The following is an 18,951-nucleotide window of genomic DNA, read 5'->3' on the forward strand; positions in this document are numbered from 1 at the left end:
CTGGGTGAAGAGTTGTGCCTTTCCTGCTCTTACAGCTCATGCAGTTCATCACTGCTCACAAAACAGTCATTAACAGTTTCCAAACCCTTTCTGCAACGGAAAAGGGCATCTCTGAAGCAGCATAACAAGGTAAGTAGCCAAAACAGTTACAGCCAACTGCAGAACATTCATACTTAGCTTTAATTAACATTTAAACTAAACAGTGCTCATCATGTTCTTGTGCAGACTACATCATTTCCTCCAAGTCTTGCAGAAAGAACTTAGTGAATTTTCTGTACGGCACATGTAGAAGGTGAAAGCGTAATTAAACTGAAATGGTTATGAATGACAAATAATTTATTGGGCGCTCTGGGGGGTTCTTTCATACCCTCCCCTCTTCTACCTCTTCAGCTTAAAGGGCAATTTTTTAAATGGCCAGATTGCAGGTAACTCCTCACAGGTCAGCATAAGTTCAACAAAAAGGCTCAAGCCTGCAGGGGTTCTCACTGGCTTTAGCACCAGGTGCTGCACCTATGGGCATTCAGGGTGTTGCTTAACACAGCCTATAGCAGGGCAGGGTGGGGGTTACCTGCAAGGAAGGGCTCTGGTGCCTGTTCTGTTATGTCAAAAGTGTTTACTATTTCAGCTCACAGGTAAGAGACCACAGTGCCCTTGTCCAGGATTTTTAGGCCTGCTCTACCCTCTTCCACACCCCTCCAGCCTGACAGGCACAGGCCCTGGCATTTACCAGCATCAGCACAGTAACACAGCAATAACTTCTTAGGGGAAAAAAAAATAACCAAACACCTGGTATAGCCCAAGTTGGTTTTGCAATGCTTTTATTACTGTATATATTAACATTGTTTTGGATAGTATGTAGCAGGCATCTTGACATTTAAGTTCATTTGTGCACTTCTCTGAAGGGAAGATGTTTTACCCTCAATATACCTCCTTCTGGTTTGCTTCCTGATCTCTGCCCCTACTGCTCCCACTCTCAAGGAGGAGCAAGTCACATTACATAATGAATTATACCAACAAGCACATCTCTAATAGAAAGCACATCACTTTATTGTGAAGGTCTCAAGTGGAAGAGTTCAACTTAACCATGACAATACTTCATGTATTACAATTGCCTGTTGATTGATGCAACTATGTTGAAGAAAGCTGTTAGCCAAAGTCCCCCCCCCCCCCCCCCCAAAAAAAAGTCAGGATATTTGCACCCATTTTAGTTTATACCTCACAACATACCTAGGCTATATTTTTACTGTCACAGGGTGTATTTCCTACTAGGGGAATGTTACATGGTCTTTCAAACATGAGACTATTTACAGAATAGGCTGAACAGTTGAGTTTATAGATAAAGCTGAACAATTTTACATTTATAGGAAGTGTTATAGGCTAGCTTTCCTGTGGCTTTTAGCTAGACATCAGGCACTAATGATTCAATTAACTCTGTACAAAGAATCACACACTGTCCAAAACCTCTTGGCTGCTGGTTAATTCCAAATTGTTGGAGATAGCGCCTACTTTGAGCAAGTCTGGTGTGGGGCCTTACTGTCCCTATTTCATCCTTCTGCTGCCTCTACACATAACAGAATAGAAGCTAAGCTGTTGCACTATGTCAGAAGAATATTGATTAAAAGAGGATGGAATTAACAGTACAGAGAAGACATAATATACGGGTAGAAAGTTATACCACCTCAAGGTTATGGTGAGGTCATTCCTGTTAGGGAAATACTGTTCTCTCCCCTACTATGCAAAGCACACAGGAATTCCCTAAAGAGAGTCCTTGAGAAATAAATTAAGTTCCAAGACTAAGTTAGGGAACTGTTGTACATTCAGAGTGCATTATGCCTCCACAAGCACTGGCTGGACATTTCTGGTACAGCATACGTGCCTCAAGCACCATGACACCACAGTCTTTTGGGCCATAGTCACTAGTTTTCGTTGCAGGGAGGGTCTCTGGTCTACTAGGTCCAAGAGCCATGGCTGCACACAGATATGTTTTGTGCACAATGCAAGCCTGATTTCCCCCTTAGCCATACAAATTAAGACAATATTTATCACCATACAGTTTGATATTACTTCCAATAAGTACAATATTTATTAAACATTTCTTTTGTTACATATTGTGCAACAAATTACAATATTCTGCAGCCACAAATTATATGCAGAGTATGAAGAAACTATTAATCAGATAGTGTGATCTTTGCATTTATAATTCTACAAGAGGAACTAGGCAAATCAGATCTTACATATATCTTACTAAATTTTATGCATGGAAAGTGACAGACACTGTTGTGCTGTTTGATACAAAATGGCTAAACTTCATCTTCAGAAGACTAAACCTGACATCTAAACATGCCAATAGAAACATCAAAACAAAAATACATCCTAACCAACCACAGGAAACAGTCTGGTATCAGGAAAAGCAACAAGGATTACACGTTTATAAACCAGCACACAAAGGTTTAAAACAGTTCTGAAAATGAAGTTAGCTGTCTTGAGTCAAGGGAATAAAAAAAGTCAGTATTGACCATTTACAATCTCTGACCTTTGTGGAGACGGTAAGAATCTGTTGTAGTGCAGCTACATACAGTACAATTCAGGCAATTTTTTTTTCACTTGGGTTCAGATTGCAAATTCATTGTTGCGAGACAAAAGGGAGGAGGCAAGTTTTAGCAGCAACCTCCACTAGACTGCTTGACTGGAGTGCTCTGAATTTTAACATTGGACTTCTCTGCACCACCAGCTGTCGCTCCCGGACCCATTCGTTTTTTAATCTCAGCAGCCATGGTCATGAAAGACTGTTCTACATTTGTGGCATTCTTTGCACTGGTTTCCAAAAATGGAATTCCAAGAGAATCTGCAAATTCCTGCAAATCAAGAAACAGTCACAATAAGCTCATACACCAGTTTGTACCTCACCTTGTTTTCTGGTGCACCTCTGGATAAGCCCAAGTGCCTAGGCCACCACCCCACTCCCAGACTCCAGGCAGACAATGACCTGCACTGCAAGGGGTCATTAATAAACTGCTCTCATTTATGGCACCTTGACACCTGTGTGCCAAGACACTTCCCTGCACTAGAGCTGACTCAAGTACATCCCAATCCAGTCTAGGCACTCAACCAAACCAAATACACATCAGTACCAACATACCTTTGCTGTTGTATAGTCTACTACTTTCTTTGTGGTCAGATCACATTTGTTCCCCACCAACAACTTGTTGACGTTTTCACTGGCGTAACGGTCTATCTCCTGCAGCCACTGTTTTACGTTATTGAAAGACTCCTAGGAGATAAGAGAACTGTGAGCAAGACCCTTAACCAAGAGGGCAGATCAGCACTATTCAGTAAAAACTGGGAAAGAATATGAAGCAGTGTACTTCACTTATCAATGTGATTCACAACCAGAAGAGAGAACACTCTATACTTCAGTGCTACCGTACTCCCCGATTGCCTCAGGATAGGTGAGTCACAGGGTATGTATGACGACTCAGTCTGTGCTCCAAGCCCTATGCAATCAGCCCTTCCTCCCTTGCTGCACTCCCCCCCCCCCGCCCTGTTATTTTTCCCTGCTCTGGATCTTCAATAGTCAACAACTTCTACCATCTGGGACTATTACTCCTCCTGTAGCAGAGATAAGACATGGCACACAGCCGAAACCAGAGGAATCCCAGGCATTTACAAAGCATCAGGTATTCAGTGCAAACAACATTGTTTGTAGAGATGCTGGAACAACCTTTGACTCCAGAAATGCAGAACTGACATGGTGAACTGATATTCAGGTTAGCAATTGAACCTGACTGTTCTTTTGCTATTAATTCAGAAAACTCTACACTTCCCAAGAACCCTTCAAACAGGACAACTGCACCAGTAACCTTCACAGATTCTTTCACAGGAAACGCTGGCTCGTTGTATCCCCCACACATGCTGCCCATTTTGTGTTTCAAATATGAGCTTTTATGGTAGACCAAGTACATTCAGAAATCTTTCAATAGCTTCCATGGGTAACTCAGGCTTCCTGCTACAAAGGCAGGGTGAGAAGTATGCACAGAGAACAACAAACTACCTGCCCAGCAAGTTTCAGGTTAAGCCTAAGCTACAATTGCTTTAGAGCCACAGATCCCACTGCTCCTTTTATTTGTGTTTAGCCCCAAACCAGAGACTAACACATATATTTGGCTTGATAAACCTTAACACAGCCTGAAGAATGGGGTCACTGTCTCCTTAAGAAGTGCCAATTTGTTAGGTTCAGTTTTATTTACTTATCAGCCTAGCATGTTCCACCCAGAGAAACTCCCTGGGCACAGGTTTAACACTTACCTGATCTGTAACATCATACACAACTATGATGCCATGAGCACCTCTATAGTAACTGGAAGTGATAGTTCGAAACCTCTCCTGTCCTGCCGTGTCCCACTACAAGACAAATAACAGGATCGGTTACTGCAATGTAGCTGTACCAGTGTTGCACATCAGCTTCCAGAAATATGCTCATCATCTGAACTGTATCTAAGTCACAGCTACAGAAGTGGCTCTGAAACTGTATGCAGCAAATAGGATTTGAAAAGACCAAAGATTTTAACTGAGAAGAATTACACTTCAGTAGGTAGTTTTCTACAAGTGCTTGTTTGGTTGGTTTCAGACAAGCAATCAAGAAATCTCACTGAGGAAAACATGAAGCAGTTCTGACCCATGAAGAAGTCATGGTTCAGTGGTCAAAAGAGCAAATTGAGCCACGGCTTGAAAGCCTGCTAGGGATACAGTCAGAGATGTGGCCCTCTCACATGACCACTCCCTTCAACTTCCTTGGTACAGGAGCTGCAGCAAGGCAACTTCAGAGAATAAAGTGCAACAACTCAAACCAAACCTGGTTCCCTTCTCCTGCAGGGAGAGTAAAGGATGGACATTAGGTGCTTGATCTCTGCCCCACCAGGACAGGAACAGCACTCACCCAAACATTTCTCTCCCTGAAACCACCTATGCCAAGAATAGGGCTAGCTGCATATTAAAAATAGTCAGCCTCACAGACAGATTTCAGTAGCAACAGCATTCCTAGTGGGCTGCTCTGGACTCAGGACAGCTACATAAGAGTCTGGAGGCTCAGACTCAGGCTTCTGGCCATGAACTGGACTCCTGCTCCACAACATGGCCTAGAATCCCTGAGTCACTGCCTTCAAGTCCTGAGAACCTCTGCCTGAGCTGGAAGCAGTGGCTGACAAGGATTGTGTGACCTTGCATAGATATTAGATTTCATTACACCAGTCACCCTTTTAGAGTGCTTCAAGATTAGAGGAAAGAACTGCCAAGTCTCTTCCCCTGCTTACTCCAAGGGAAAGGCCAAAAGCATAATTGGAAAGCACTGCTAAGGCAGACAGGCCAGTTACAAGCATTTGCACCAGTTTCTCCATTCAGGTCAACAAAAGCAGGGTTTCCAGCACCAGACAGTGCAGGCTGCTATTAACAGCTACTGTAGAATTCAGGCATCTTGGATACTGCATGATATTCTTGCACTTACAAATCCTTGCTAAATACTGCAGAACTACACCAGTTTTGATATGAGAGCACTCCAGCACAGGATTCTACCCTTCTTCAGCTCACAGCCCATGGTGCCTTTTAAATACTTCACCTTTCTTTTCTTCCCAAGAAAATAAAGGTGTAACAGGTAATTTCCTTTTTCAGGCAGTTTTGATAGGCATCCTTCTTTAAGGACAGGTCACGGGAAGTCTTGTAATCTTATAAAAACTGCCTAGCCTCTTTAACAGGGGAGATACTACTTACATTAATGATTAAAGTACAAAGATAACTACCAACAGTTATGATGTAATTCTGTGCTTCAACAGATTAAAGTACCCAGGAGTTAAGAAATACTACTTACTATCTGAAGCTTGATTGTTTTCCCATCTAGTTCTATAGTTCTGATTTTGAAGTCCACACCAATTGTGCTGATATAACTTTCTGTGTACGTGTCATCCTAGGAGAAAGTGAACATAAGTCAAGCCAGCAGCACCTCTTCTGCAGACACCTACTTTATTATGCAACAGGCAAGGGTACTTCATTCCCTAACAAAAACAGTCTGATCCTCCATGGCAAAGTCCAGCAGGTAGCTAGGTTATTTTCACTAAGTATTTATTTTAAAAATATGCAAAGTTTTTTAAAAGCACCTCTAACAACAAGATGTTACTTTCCAGTAACTAGTAACCAGTTTCCAGTAACTAGCCAAAAAGCCTCTTTTCTGGAAATACTGTAGTGTGAAGTCCTTTTGAACTGTGGTTTAAAAGAAACAGTCTTTGCTCATGTTGGCAGATTGAAGAGCCTCAGATTTTTTTTTCCTTTTGATGGTTTTTCACCTGTATTACACAGCAGCTACCTACAAGAAGTCAGAGGCTTTGCCTCAGTCACACTCCACATCTGAATTTCCAATCCTCTGCTGCCACAGCTGGTTGCTAAGGCAGTTTAGAGTTACAGCTTTGGTACAGGAAGGAAACACAGCAATGGTTTAGCAGAGTCCCCAGCAGGTCTTAAGGCTCACAGGAAGCACTGGATCAGTCTTTGCTACCTTCTAGTGCTTGTTAGCTTGCCGCATGAAGGAAGTTTTATTCCCAAAGTACCAGTAGGACAGAACTTCATGTCAAATATACAACAAAAGGCTTTATGCAACCAACAGCTATCACAAAAGCAAGGGATTTATTTGGGTTGTGAACGGAAGACACTTTAGGTATGGTTTGAAAAGCCTGATGCCATTTAACCTAGAGCAGGAAGAACACAGGTAAGTGAATGCTGCGGTAATTCCTTACATCAGGGTAAACCAGCTTCACAATTCAAGTTTCTAAAGGAAAAAGCTACTTTGTTGAAGAAACCCCATGTAACTGAGTACAAACTTAAGCTGGCTATCAAAAAAGAAAAGTTGGATTATTCCCATCAAGCCAAAATTAATTCAAAAGTATCTGCAAGAGAAGCAGGCTAGGCTGATCTGGGTGTACTGCTCCAGCCTTGGTGGCGCATCCAATCCACTGCCTCCAGTTCTGTGAGCAGAGCAGGTTCATCTTTCTAGAGTTCATACTGCATTTAGTGTCTTCCTGTCCTAACACAGTACAGTGGTTGTAATAGCTTTAACTTAGGCAATGCTATTTGTACACACTAGATCATTTCATAGTAATACATGAAACACAACAGGCTCTTTCCAGGAGTGCCTAGAACAATTGCTTAGGCTACAATACTACTGCCATCATCTTGTAGTATCACACTCTAGTTTCTAAACTAATCCCTCATATTCTCCCTTCCTGCCTCTCCTCTCATGGCAACTTAAAGCTGTACTTTGGCACAGATGTAGACAAGTAGTTCACTGGACTCCAGCTTCTTCTCATCAGAGCTGTTAAACCCACTTTAACTTCTCCTGCTGACAGGAAAACTACAGCTTCTTGCATCAAATTTCAGCCACAGCAGCCCACCAGCAACTTTAACATTTTTTATACCCTGATTCACTAAAGGAGGCATAAAGCCTTATTATTCCTACAGTATTAAATTACTTCTCCCTCTGGCTAAGCAACTGGTAGGCCTTTTCAGTGAAGACACCAAGTTTCATCTGGCTGAAAATATTCAGCTCAAGTAGTAACTGGTCAAGGTCTTGTCCTGACACATTTGTACTCTTCATGCCTGAAGGCTCATGCCCCAGAATTCAAGTATGTTCTTCCATCTTCAGTGTGCTACCACTAGTGTAATGATGACAGTTAAATTAAGGTATCTCATTCTCAAGAAACAGGGGAGTGAGAATTAAACTTAGACCCATCCTTGATATAATTTCTTCCAGTATTAAACAAATACATCAGGTAGAAACAAAGGCAGAAGACAGGAAGGTTTCATAATACTTTGATTATTCTTTGTCATACCAGACTCAACAGACATCAGTCCTTTCAAGTAATTCTTGCTAAGTACCCAGGGCAGCACTTCTTACATAAAATTTTCAAGCATGATCACTTACTGCAAACCTAAGTAGAAGGCAAGATTTCCCAACACCGGAGTCTCCAATCAGAAGTAGCTTGAATAAATAGTCACTGCAGAAGGAAAAAAAATTAAGTCACTTAATGAAAAGACACTATCAAGAACTACGTTCTTATAGCTAGTATATTATGTTTGAGAAGGGTAAATTAATTCACTGCTAGGGAAGTCACCTACAGCTCCAAGCTTCTCTATCCAGTTTAGACATGCTCTTAATTTACTTGGTAAGGGAATTGTGAGTTAGATGCTCTGAACACAGCATTTTTGTGTAGAACTGTGCCTTATCTGAGGATATTAGTGTGAATATCACCAAGACTAACAGTCCTGCTTCAACCCTTTTTCGGCCTAGCTAAGATTAAAATCCTGCTTCGCAATTAAGCGCAAGCTCCATTGGTTGAGTGACTCAAGTAACATGCAGATGGTAGTAGTAGCCTGCTGTCTGCTGGAGCCATTATCTTCATATCATCTTTAAAGTCAAAGGCTTGATTCCACTGCCCAACTTCAAAGATACCATGTAGCCAGCCAAAAGCAGCCAATTCTTTCAGCAGTTTAAGTTACCCAAATTTAAGTTCCAGCAGAATCCAACAGCACAACACACAATTTGATATACAAACTATGAACACTAAGTTTAGTGGCCCACTAAAGCAAAATTAATGTATCATCTTCCACAACTATTAAGAGCTGAAACTGACCACATATTCCACTTGCCTTTCAGGAATTAAAATAAAGCTAAAGCCATTGCCAGATGAAGATACATTCATTCTCTAGAGAATGGCAGGTGTGATGTTAGTAATTCTCAAGTCACATTGGAAGAGGTAGCTTTTTTGCTTAATGTTGAGTCCTCCCAACACTGAGGGAGCAAGCACAGTATCATCAATGACCAACCTAGTCTTATACCTGAAAGAACAGCAAAGATTTCATTGTTGGCAAAACATTAGGTTTTGTGTTAGTCATAAGACTATTGGGCAGTTTAATACTAAAGGTCAAGTAACAGATAAAAATCAACAAACCACCACTTATACAAGTTATTTTGCTTTCTAAGTACTAGACGAACACATTTTAGGTTTAGAACTCTTCAGCCTTGTAGTGTCCAGGATTAAGCCCTGTTCTCATTTAACCACAAGAGTTTAGAACAGACATATTTCTATGCTCACTTAACCAAACTGAGAAAATAAAGTGTATGCAAATGCCTGAAGTCAACTGTTCCCCAACATCACCATTGACCCTGGCAGGCAGGAATCCAGCCAGGAAACTGCATCAATCCCCAGCTGATAACAGCCAAGCAGATGGACAAATGCTCAGCTTTTCACTATGCCTCTGCTCAGATGCTCAAGTGACCATCAGCTTGGCTGGTCCAAGGCTGCAAGAACACTCAACTGAAACCTTCATCAGTTTCCACAGCACTTCTCTCAAGGTTAGGGAGAAGTCAGAAGCGGTAAATGTAGCAACTAATAAGCTGATCCTTAAAAATGCAGCAATGTTCCCCCACAGGGTAAAGCTAAAAGCACTCATGGCATTAAAAACAAACATCAAAGGATATGGTCACAGAACTCACTTCTCCTCCTGTCAAGTCATGTACTAACCCAAGGCAAGATGGTTTTAGCAGAAACACAGTTATTAACCCAAACTGTTCAGGGGACATAAGCTACATTACATCACAACCCACATCTTAACAGCTTCAAGATAGCTGAAGCACTATTACTGACCAGAAGCATTATTGCCACTCCTACTCTTACACTGGTGATCACTGACAAAAATACATGTTTCTTGAAGCTTGGACCTGCCCGTGAAGTGACACCAAAATCCCTCCTCACAACCTGGAGGTCCTGAGCACTGCCTCCCTGGGTGCTTCGAGTTTCATGTTTCCTATGGCTCCACTTGCAAAAACTCCATCACAGCCATGCTGACAAGCTAGCTGTTGAGGATGCACAGTTGTGCTTTATCACAAAAAATGTGTTTAAGCCTAATGATCACTGAAGTGGGACTGTATCAACCAGTTAGTCACCCTCAGCTACCCAGCTCTGCTGCCTCAGCCACTACCATCACCCAGGAACTGAGGCAAGGAGCTACCTGATAGCAACTATAGCAAGAAACATTTAAAACTTCTTAACCCACACTAATAACTGAGTTCCCTGAGAGCAGCAGAGAAACTCAATGTAATCTGGAGACCAAAGTCATGTACAACAGCTCCAAGACATAGTCCACTGTTCAACCTATTCCTCCTTCCCCAGGATTATGCATAAACTGAAGCTACAATTGCTTCAGCCTTCAAACAGCTCCTTCCTACTTCAGCAGGAAGTTTTGGTTATTCAGTTCTCTGCAAAACCAGAATTTTCAGCAGTACTGAAGTTAAATTATGACTTACAGTAAGCACTAATACACTTGAAAGTATTAGAGCTTGCAGCATGTTATAATCCCCTTAAGAATGGGAACACATGAATATTACCACTATATTGTCCTCACTAAAATTAGTGGAAAAAATAATTCCTTCCTGATGTAGGTAAGAATTCAGCTAGGAGTCTGAAAGATTCACTTAAGAGTCTCCTCTGGCTTCCAAATGGTTTCAAGTCCCCCCAGCCCCCAAAAATCAAGTAACTTGTCTTCCACTGTCACTTAGTGCTAGGAGCAGCTCCCAACCACATCTACCCTGCTATTAAATCTTTTATAGTTCAGAAGCAAACAAGAACAATAACGATTTATACACAGTGCTACTGTTAAGTTAAAGCAACAAGAACCCAGGAGACCTAAATACTGGTTTTGACATCTTTGCTACTAAGACCTTCCCTCACTTTGGGCTCTGGTATTTCCAAAGCAAGTAACAATTCACAGGATCATACAGTGGCTTAAGCCACCTGCCTCACCCCCACCAAAACCAGGGCCAATGCCCATCAGGCTGCAGCAAGGCTGGAAACAGCCCTTAGTTAGCTCAGCCTCTGACCTTAGAAATGGCTGTTGTGTCACATAAAACGAGTTTTGCCAGATAAGCAAGACTGACACTTAGACCTGCACCAGTTCAGAGATAATTTAAGTAGAACCCTGCTATTTCAGTTTTAAAAACTTAAAATCATTCCATACTCCAATGATATAGTACTTTCCTTTCCAGATACAGTTGCTTTAGGACCTTTTAAAATACAGCAGTTGCCTATACAGGGGCCTTGAGAACCAGATGTGCAGTCTACTACACATGGTGTGATGCTAGAAACAGCTCCCAGGATACAGCAACAGTTCAAATCAAATAAAAATTAAAACTAGAGAAAAATTTGCAGAAACCTACTTCTAGGCTGAACTAGACCAATAGAGTATTTGTGTTAACACGTTCAACTGTAACAATGTGTCCAACAAGGCACACAGGTTAACTTTGGTATTTGCCCCTGAAGAGCCACACAACCACTTCTAAAGCCACTGAATTCTGCTCTTCAAACCCAAGGACGTAACTCATCAGCTCTTCCAGCTTAGGGAGCCTTCATAAAGCAGAGTGAGCTATACAGCACAGCCTCTCCACGTTACTAGGAGATAGTGTGAATTCGGATTTATCATTCATCTACTTCTCACCATTCATATAATCAAGTCATACTTGACACCTGTAAGAGCACACACTGGAGGAATACGTGCAGCAAGGCAGCTGAGTACCATCACTAAGAGCGAGGCTTTCAAATCCTCCCCAACAGGAAGAGGATATGGTAACTTCCTCTTGCCAAAGAGATAAAGGATAGACACACTAAGTTTAATTGCCCTCTTGCAAAAAAGGCACCTCCAAAACAACCCTGAAATTTTTGAGCAGGGAGCAGCATCCTCCCATTACATGGATTTTCCATGCAATAGGCAGCGAGTGCGGCAGAAGACCAGGAAGTCAAGTTGAGGATAGACCTGGCCAAAGCTGTGTATTAGTGACCTGTGGACCTCTAAGATACTGCTTACACAGGTAGACATGTGAAGATTTTTTAAATGCCAAGAAGGTTTTATGCCAAAACAGACAAGACTAGGTAGTGTCAGGAGGAACTGCTGGAATCAGCTTTAATCACTGATGTCAGCTGCAAGTTTACTGTAAACAGGTATTCACAGGAGCCTCAGATCCCCAGTCTTTGTTCTACCGCCCAAGAAATTCTGAAGAGGAGCATGACTGTCACTCCAATTACACACTGCCCGTGCAAGTAAACAATCCAGAAGTTGTAATGCCACTTTGCATCGCAGATTGCTGCTTACAAAGGTTAGAACACAATTTCAGACGTTTTCCAGCAACCCAGAAGCTGTCACTCAATTACCTACCAAACACCATCATACAAGACTGAACCCCCCCCACCCCCCCCAGTATTCTAACACTTAAGAAAGCAAGAAACCCAGATTTACTCCAGGCAGCACTTCATTTCCTCATCTGCCCTTGACAAAGGTATCTAGAACAAGATGCAGACACTACAGAGCATTCATCAAGATGAACTCCTGATACCACTTGGCTGTTAGCTAGTTCACCAATCAGTGAGTTCACACTAGTCAGCCTACTACATGCAAGTTGCAAAAGGGGCAGGAAATGCTGAACCTGAGGTGATCTAGACAGAACAGAGTCAATATTGACATTTTGCTCATTTCAACATCATGAGGGGGGAGGAACACAGAAGGAATACATCCCAGTGCTAGATGGGCAGGCATTTTGAGAATTTATCTTCCAAACACTAGCACTAGCCTCTCATCCCTCTCTCCAACTCCCTCACTCAAATGAAAAAGCACACTAACTAGTCCACTAGGCTGTCCCACAGCCCTGGAGTTTCAAGGAAGCTCTCAAAAGCACACACACTCCCCTCAAACCCTTACACCAGCAGCTTCTAATCCTGTAACTTTAAAAGGAAAAGTGAATGAGGCAAGTCTTTTTATTAATAAAGTTTAACTAGCTATCCCACTGGCCTCAGAGAGCTCTGGCAAGCCCAGAACAGAGCATTTGGGGCTACAGCTTGATCTGAAAATGTGATAAGGAAGTGAGAATGTGTTACCTTATAGGCAAGGTACTTCTAAAAGGACAGACATCTGTATCTGTTACAGGTGACTAGATGGAATAATGTCATAATCCCCTAAATCTTAGTCCTGGTTTAAGACTGATCCAACTATACAAATTACAGTGAGATTTTTTTTGTTCATCTCACCACACCCTTCCCACCTCCTATCCTCACCCTGCAGACACAACCTTGTCAGGAAATTGCAATTTAATACTACAAATTAATCTTCACCTGCAGCTTTTCCTTTTTGTTTCACTTTCAAAAACTCAGCTGTCCTCACCACCAGGAGTGAGCACTCTTCACTGACAATGAGCCTACCTCAAAACATTTTCCCCATCTTCCTAGCAGCATTCAGTGCCTCATTGCAGGTAACTGCTCTCTGCATCAGAGTCTAGAAAGCCGAGGGGCTTCAAGAAAGGCAAAAAAATTTATGGAAAAAGCCCCCTTCAACCTGTTTCCGCACAGACAGTGTTAGTGGCCTAACACTTTGCGGGCAGTTTTTCCCTGCAAAACCCACCAGTCCATATGGTAAATTAGAGTTCAACTCTGAGAATCATTACGACCACAGGGGCACCAACAATGTTGTTTTTTCACCCACTGGCTACCTCCAGCTACTGTTTTGGTGTTTTCCAAAGCCACACGAGCAAGCTTGTTATGTCACCTTGCCAAGATGTAACTTGAGTTCCTGGCTGTACTTCGTTTTCACCAACTCCCTCACATCAGCTGATAAGTACTTCGCCTTCTACTACTATTTGCTCTTCAAGCAATTTTAATGGGCCCAGAGGGCTTGCAACCACACTGCCATAAGTGGAGAGCACAAAAGCCATGATCACACAAGTCAGAAGCCTCAGCTGTATGGAAATGCACACTTTGAGGACAAAAGCTGTTGGAAGTGTCACCCTCATGGAGGCATCATCTCATATCCAGAGACAATGGGTATCTAGAGCAGTAGTGTCATACCACATGTGTATTTCAATACCATGACCACTTCAGTTACATTAGAGGGCACAGCAGCTTCACCATTCCAAACTGGAGCGCCAGCAAAGCCAGTGTCAGTGAAAGAATCCTAAAAACACTCTTCAACCCTATAGTGTTGAGGGTGCAGCAGCTGTTTTTTAAAGTGGTTTTTAAACTATTCCCAAGTCTCTCCTCTTATTTACCAAAAAAAGCTGTGAGCAGGACGAGGTTTATTGTCCCCAACATCCTGGTGGGCAAGCCACTGCTCTTACAGTTGCCAGGATACAGACAACTATTGACCCGAGAGCTCAGACAGCCTCACTCCCGAGCAGGCCGGCTGGAGAAAACGGCCATATTCACACCACAAGGTACGCCGACCCTCCGAAACGAGACAAAACCCTGTGCCATCACCGGGTTTTCTAGGCAAGTGCTATTTCAGCTCGAGACAGCCCCAAGAGCATTTCATTATCAAGTCACGGCGTTGCAAAATTTACATAGGCAAGAAGTGTTTTGCAAGAGCCATGTGACACACACATGACTTGCAGCTAAAGTGAAGGGTGGACCTCTGACTACTAAGCTGCCAGCAGCAACCGGCCAGTGAGATCGGCTTTCACGGAGAGCCGGCTTCCCCCCTCGCCCGCGGGCGCCCGGGCTCCGCGGGAAAGCGCCGTCTGCTGCACCCGCATCCATTCCGCCGCCGGCGGCGCCCGCGGGGAGACAGGATGCCGCGGCCACCGGGCCCATCGCGCCCGTTTATACCGGGGACACCATTAACCCCTCACCCACCCACCCCTTCCCGCCGCCACCAGTGTCCGCACCACACCGCCCGAGACGGCGCCAGCGGGCCCAACGCCTGCCCTCCGCCGCCAGGGTACAGCCCCCTCGGTCACCAGCCCGCCGGAGGCCCGGCCCTCCCAGCCCCCCCCACCCCACCGCGGCCTGGCGATGGCGGCCCCCCGACGCGGAACCGCGGGGCCCGACCAGCGGCGGGACCCCCCCCCCCCCCGCCGCGGCGGCGGGCCCCCCCGTCCCGCACTCACTATTCGGGATTCATGCTGGACATGTCCGTGGGGCCTGCGGCCCGAGGGACGGCGAGCGCGCTGTGAGGGGGTGGGCGGTCGCGGCCCGGCACCTCCCGCCGCCGACGCGGGCGCTCCGCGAATACAGGCGTCCAACGGCTGCCGCCTTCGCCCGGCGCTCGGCTCGGCCTGCCCCTCCGCCGGCGCCCTGCCCGCTCCGCGGCCTCCGCGCTCGCACCTCAGCCCAAAATGGCTGCCAGAGCCCAACCAGGAAACGGGGCGGCCTCTCGCCGAACAGCGCTTACATGGCCGGGGAGCGGCAGCGGGGCACGCCGGGAAAGCGAGTCCGCGCCGCCGCCGCCCACGTGCGCCGCCGGGCGGCCGCTCTGCAGCTGGGAGACTCGCTTTCCCGGCGGTCCCTGCGGCGGGGCCGGCGCATGCGTCCTGGCCGGCCTTTCTTCCCTCGGCCCCGTCGACTCGGCGGGGCGGTCGGGACTGGCGATTGGCCGGGGAGGAGCCGGCTCAGGGTGACGTCGGCGGGAAGACGTGGCAGCTCGGACGAGTCAGCGGGCGGGGAGCGAAGGGGAGGGGCGTGGCCGGGCCGGGGCGTGGCGGAGCCGGGGCGTGGTGGGGCGTGGCGGGGCAGGGCGCCCCCCGGCGGGCGCCCCGGGGCGGGGCTGGCGGTGAGGACAGACACCCCCCTCCCGGCCGGCGGGCCCGGACCCCCCGGTCGCGGGATGCCGCGCTGGGGCCTACCGTCCGCTGGGCCCAGCCCCGCCACGCCCCGCCGCGGCCTGGCCGGAGCTTTGTTCTCCCTTAGGGTTTGTTCTCCGCGGCGAGGAGAACCTGGGGGTGCCGGCGCCCCGCACCCCCGCACCGACCGGGGGTTAAAGTGTCTCCCAAGCGCGTTTTTGGCCGGGGGTGGGGGGTGGGTGCGGGGTTGTTTGGGGGGGGTGACAAACATCCCAGCTCTGCGAGGCGGCCGGCACTGTCGCCCCGGGGAGGGGAGGCGGAGGAGGGCAGCCCCGTCGGCTCCTTTTTTCACCATGTACCCTCATATCGAGTGAGGGGTAAAAATGGAGGCGTTGTAACAAAAATCGGAACCACGGGCGGCTGGCAGCGCACCCACCCCTACAGCAGGGCAGAACTGGGCGTCTGGGGGGAGCCAAGACCTCTTTTCTCCACGTGCATTCATAAGTAGCAATCCCTTTTCGTGCTGCCATCGCATCTTTCATCAAAATCATTCTACGAGAATTAATTTGTCACACTTGATAACGTTCCTCGGGCACGGTAAATATTACTATGCTCATTTTACTGTTGGGAAACAGTCAGGGAGCAACTGTCACACGCCTGGGATCTCAAAGCAAATGACTTTTAAAGCTGGAAGAATTCAGAATATAGAAGCCCAGTTTCTACTCGACCACTTAAATCCTTAACAAGTATCAAGTTGTATCACTGGGAGTTTTTGTTGTTTATGCTTTCAGATTTATTCCTAACAAAGTTCTGGCTTTTCCAACACCATCAGAAAGCACATTGCTGCAGCACTATACATCATTCTAGACCCATACACGGAGCACTGCTAAACCTTACCAGTCTTAACAGCTGCTTGTAATCAGCTCGGGAATTTAAATCCTCACTAAATACATATTATCTTATGTTATTTAATTACAAAGGGCATAGTATAATACATTGACCAACGTTTATCTTCCAACCGGCTCAAAGGACAGGAGGAACAATCTGCAAATGGACTGTGAGATCACTGAAAGGTCCTGCGCAGGAAGTGTGTGTAGGACTTTGCCTTCAAATGGCAGAGCGGGAGGCATTACTGCAGCCTTCTAGATGTTAATCTGTTCATGTGCTGACCTCCACCATGCTGGAAGCCACCAGCCGTGTAAGTACACCAAGGGACTACTGAAAAGAACGACGTGAACGGGCGTCTTTCCATTGGACAGCAACAGAACAGAGCTGAATCCCCAGAGGAACTGGAATTGCACAGCCTTGCCCTTTTTCCCCCCCACAATAAGATAATGAAAAGTCACTCGCACTCCATGCATCTTTATGGTTTTAATATAGTTATGTTCAATTCCTTAAAAAAAGTCAATAAACTGGGCCGACTAGAATTGAAAATATCGGGCATTGGTTAAAAAGGGTTTGGGTTTTCTTTGCTTTCTTGCATTGCTTGTTAGGTAACATAATCTACAGCTGAATCTTCTACATAAATTACTGTACATACTGCTTCTGTGGTGGCCATCACTGAAGATGCCACTTCCCTTTCCCCTGTTACCTTGTGTATTTGTGAAACAATACCCATTTTGTTTTATGTTTGCCATCAGAAATCCAGCGAACCCTTTGAAACTCTACTCTCTCGTACAGCACAACTCTTGAGACAGTCAGTGGAAGGTGACTGGACATGCAGGACTATCCCATATGACAAACTTCTTTTAGCACATGGCATGTTATTCTCTGCTGAATACAAAAAGTGTTGTTGCAGGGACTTTTTTAACATTTGTGGTTTTACTTTTCTCTTCCCCAGTGAAACAAAAAGCTCCAACCACCCTGATTCCTTGTTCTGTTTTGAGGAATAATGCTTACAGGCCACAGTAAATTGGGCTCTGCCATATTCGGCGCTGCATAAATGTATCCAATGAAGTCAGAGCAGACACAGGGACAAACTAACACCAGCACTAGCTAACTATGAAAGGCACAAATCAGATTTACTTCTGAACTAGGGCATGGGTTAATAAGAGTGTGGGATGTTGTTTCATCTCAGAGAAGTAATAGCTTCTGTGTCTGAGGAGAGCATATTTAATCTGTGTGACTGAACCAGCAGTGTTAGCAGGAGTAGCAACCCATGGCTCCAGGCTGGGTGTAAGGGCAGTGCGAAAAGTGGGTCTACTTCAGCTCTGCAGGGAGGTGCAGGGAGGTCTTTCTGCTGACCGTGTTGCAGGCTGAGGTCATCTGCTGCTATGATGTTGTCTGCAGCTGAGCGTCTGTGTTTAAATGGATGAACAGGCTCAGTACCCCTGCCTGGTTTCTAGCTGGATCAGAGTGATGATAATCCGTGTATCACATTCTGTCCTGTTCCTCCTCCTTCCCTAAGTGGGTATTCATAGTTTGCCTTGAACACCACGAACCACTGGACCGGCAGAGAGGTCTTGCTTGTCTCTCGCTCATAGAAGCATAATACAAGGAGTAATATCAGATGCCAGTTAAGGAAACATTATTCATATACCTTCAGGGCTGAATTCTGCCTGTGCCAATAGAAGCTGATTTTATCCTGCTAGTGAAGTCAGCTGCGGAATTCCTTTTGGCTTGGGCTATAGCACTCTACCAGAACAGCCTAGGACAAGCTGTGAGCACAGAATACCTTGAACTCTAATCACCTTCCCCAGTCCTGGCCACCCTGGGGCAGTGTCCTGACCCACTAACTTGTGTTTTTGAGGTTCAGCTCTGCTGGTTCCTGGTTCCACTCAGGTAACCTGCCAACCCCTGCTCCCATCTCTCTCCTCCCTAGGCCACAAAAGGTGTGTGCCAGAGGAGGCTCTGGGAAACAATGGGAGGGAGAGAGAAAGCAAGCTGCAGTGGCTGCAGGCAGGTGTAAGAGGGGAGAGGAAGGAGGAGAAACAGCACAAACGGTGGAGGAGGAATGCTACAGCTGCATGAGCTCAGGTTTTGCATTGCAGTACTGAGCCCACATGCCTGTTCTGCCACGGGGCTGTTAGTGGGACTGGGACAGTATCACCCATGTGGATTCCAGCCTGCAGAAAGCAGCGAGCTTGCTGCATAGCATTTGTTCTTTCCTCCTCTTCTGCCCTTTTATCATATGAAATGGTCAATATTTTTTAGCCATAGAAACACACCACAGTCACAGGGCAAAGGGAGGTTTCAAGTCTGCTCTCTACCACTCTACCAGTTTTTACACCTAAAATGCCTGTCTTTCCCCTGTGTAACAGTTCTTGAGCCAAAAGGAAAGGGAATCAGTCTTCTGACCTAGTACTGCCTCCCCATAA

At 45.7% G+C, this 18,951-nt stretch overlaps 2 protein-coding genes across 2 annotated transcripts in view; one reads left to right on the top strand and one right to left on the bottom strand.

Moving 5' to 3' along the window:
- Positions 1-18,951, top strand: part of ACTR2 (actin related protein 2) — a 516,258-nt gene that overhangs the window by 445,931 nt on the left and 51,376 nt on the right. The window lies entirely within an intron of this gene.
- Positions 1,025-15,252, bottom strand: RAB1A (RAB1A, member RAS oncogene family). The gene is made up of 6 exons (XM_075088377.1): positions 14,963-15,252; positions 7,964-8,036; positions 5,861-5,956; positions 4,306-4,401; positions 3,140-3,271; positions 1,025-2,855 (listed from the first exon to the last, which is right to left on the bottom strand). The coding sequence occupies exons 1-6, from the start codon at positions 14,983-14,985 to the stop codon at positions 2,658-2,660; spliced, it is 618 nt and encodes a 205-aa protein (XP_074944478.1). The 5' UTR covers positions 14,986-15,252; the 3' UTR covers positions 1,025-2,657.

This window comes from Phalacrocorax aristotelis, chromosome 3 (genome assembly GCF_949628215.1).
Source record: "Phalacrocorax aristotelis chromosome 3, bGulAri2.1, whole genome shotgun sequence".
Classification (NCBI taxonomy): Eukaryota; Metazoa; Chordata; class Aves; order Suliformes; family Phalacrocoracidae; genus Phalacrocorax; species Phalacrocorax aristotelis.

Excerpts from the sequence above, each read along its gene's own strand:
- RAB1A (XM_075088377.1), bottom strand. The coding sequence starts at position 14,985 with ATGTCCAGCATGAATCCCGAATA. Across the intron at positions 4,402-5,860 it reads AAACAATCAAGCTTCAGATA|TGGGACACGGCAGGACAGGA; the intron begins GTAAGTAGTATT and ends TTTGTCTTGTAG. Across the intron at positions 2,856-3,139 it reads TAGACTATACAACAGCAAAG|GAATTTGCAGATTCTCTTGG; the intron begins GTATGTTGGTAC and ends CTTGATTTGCAG.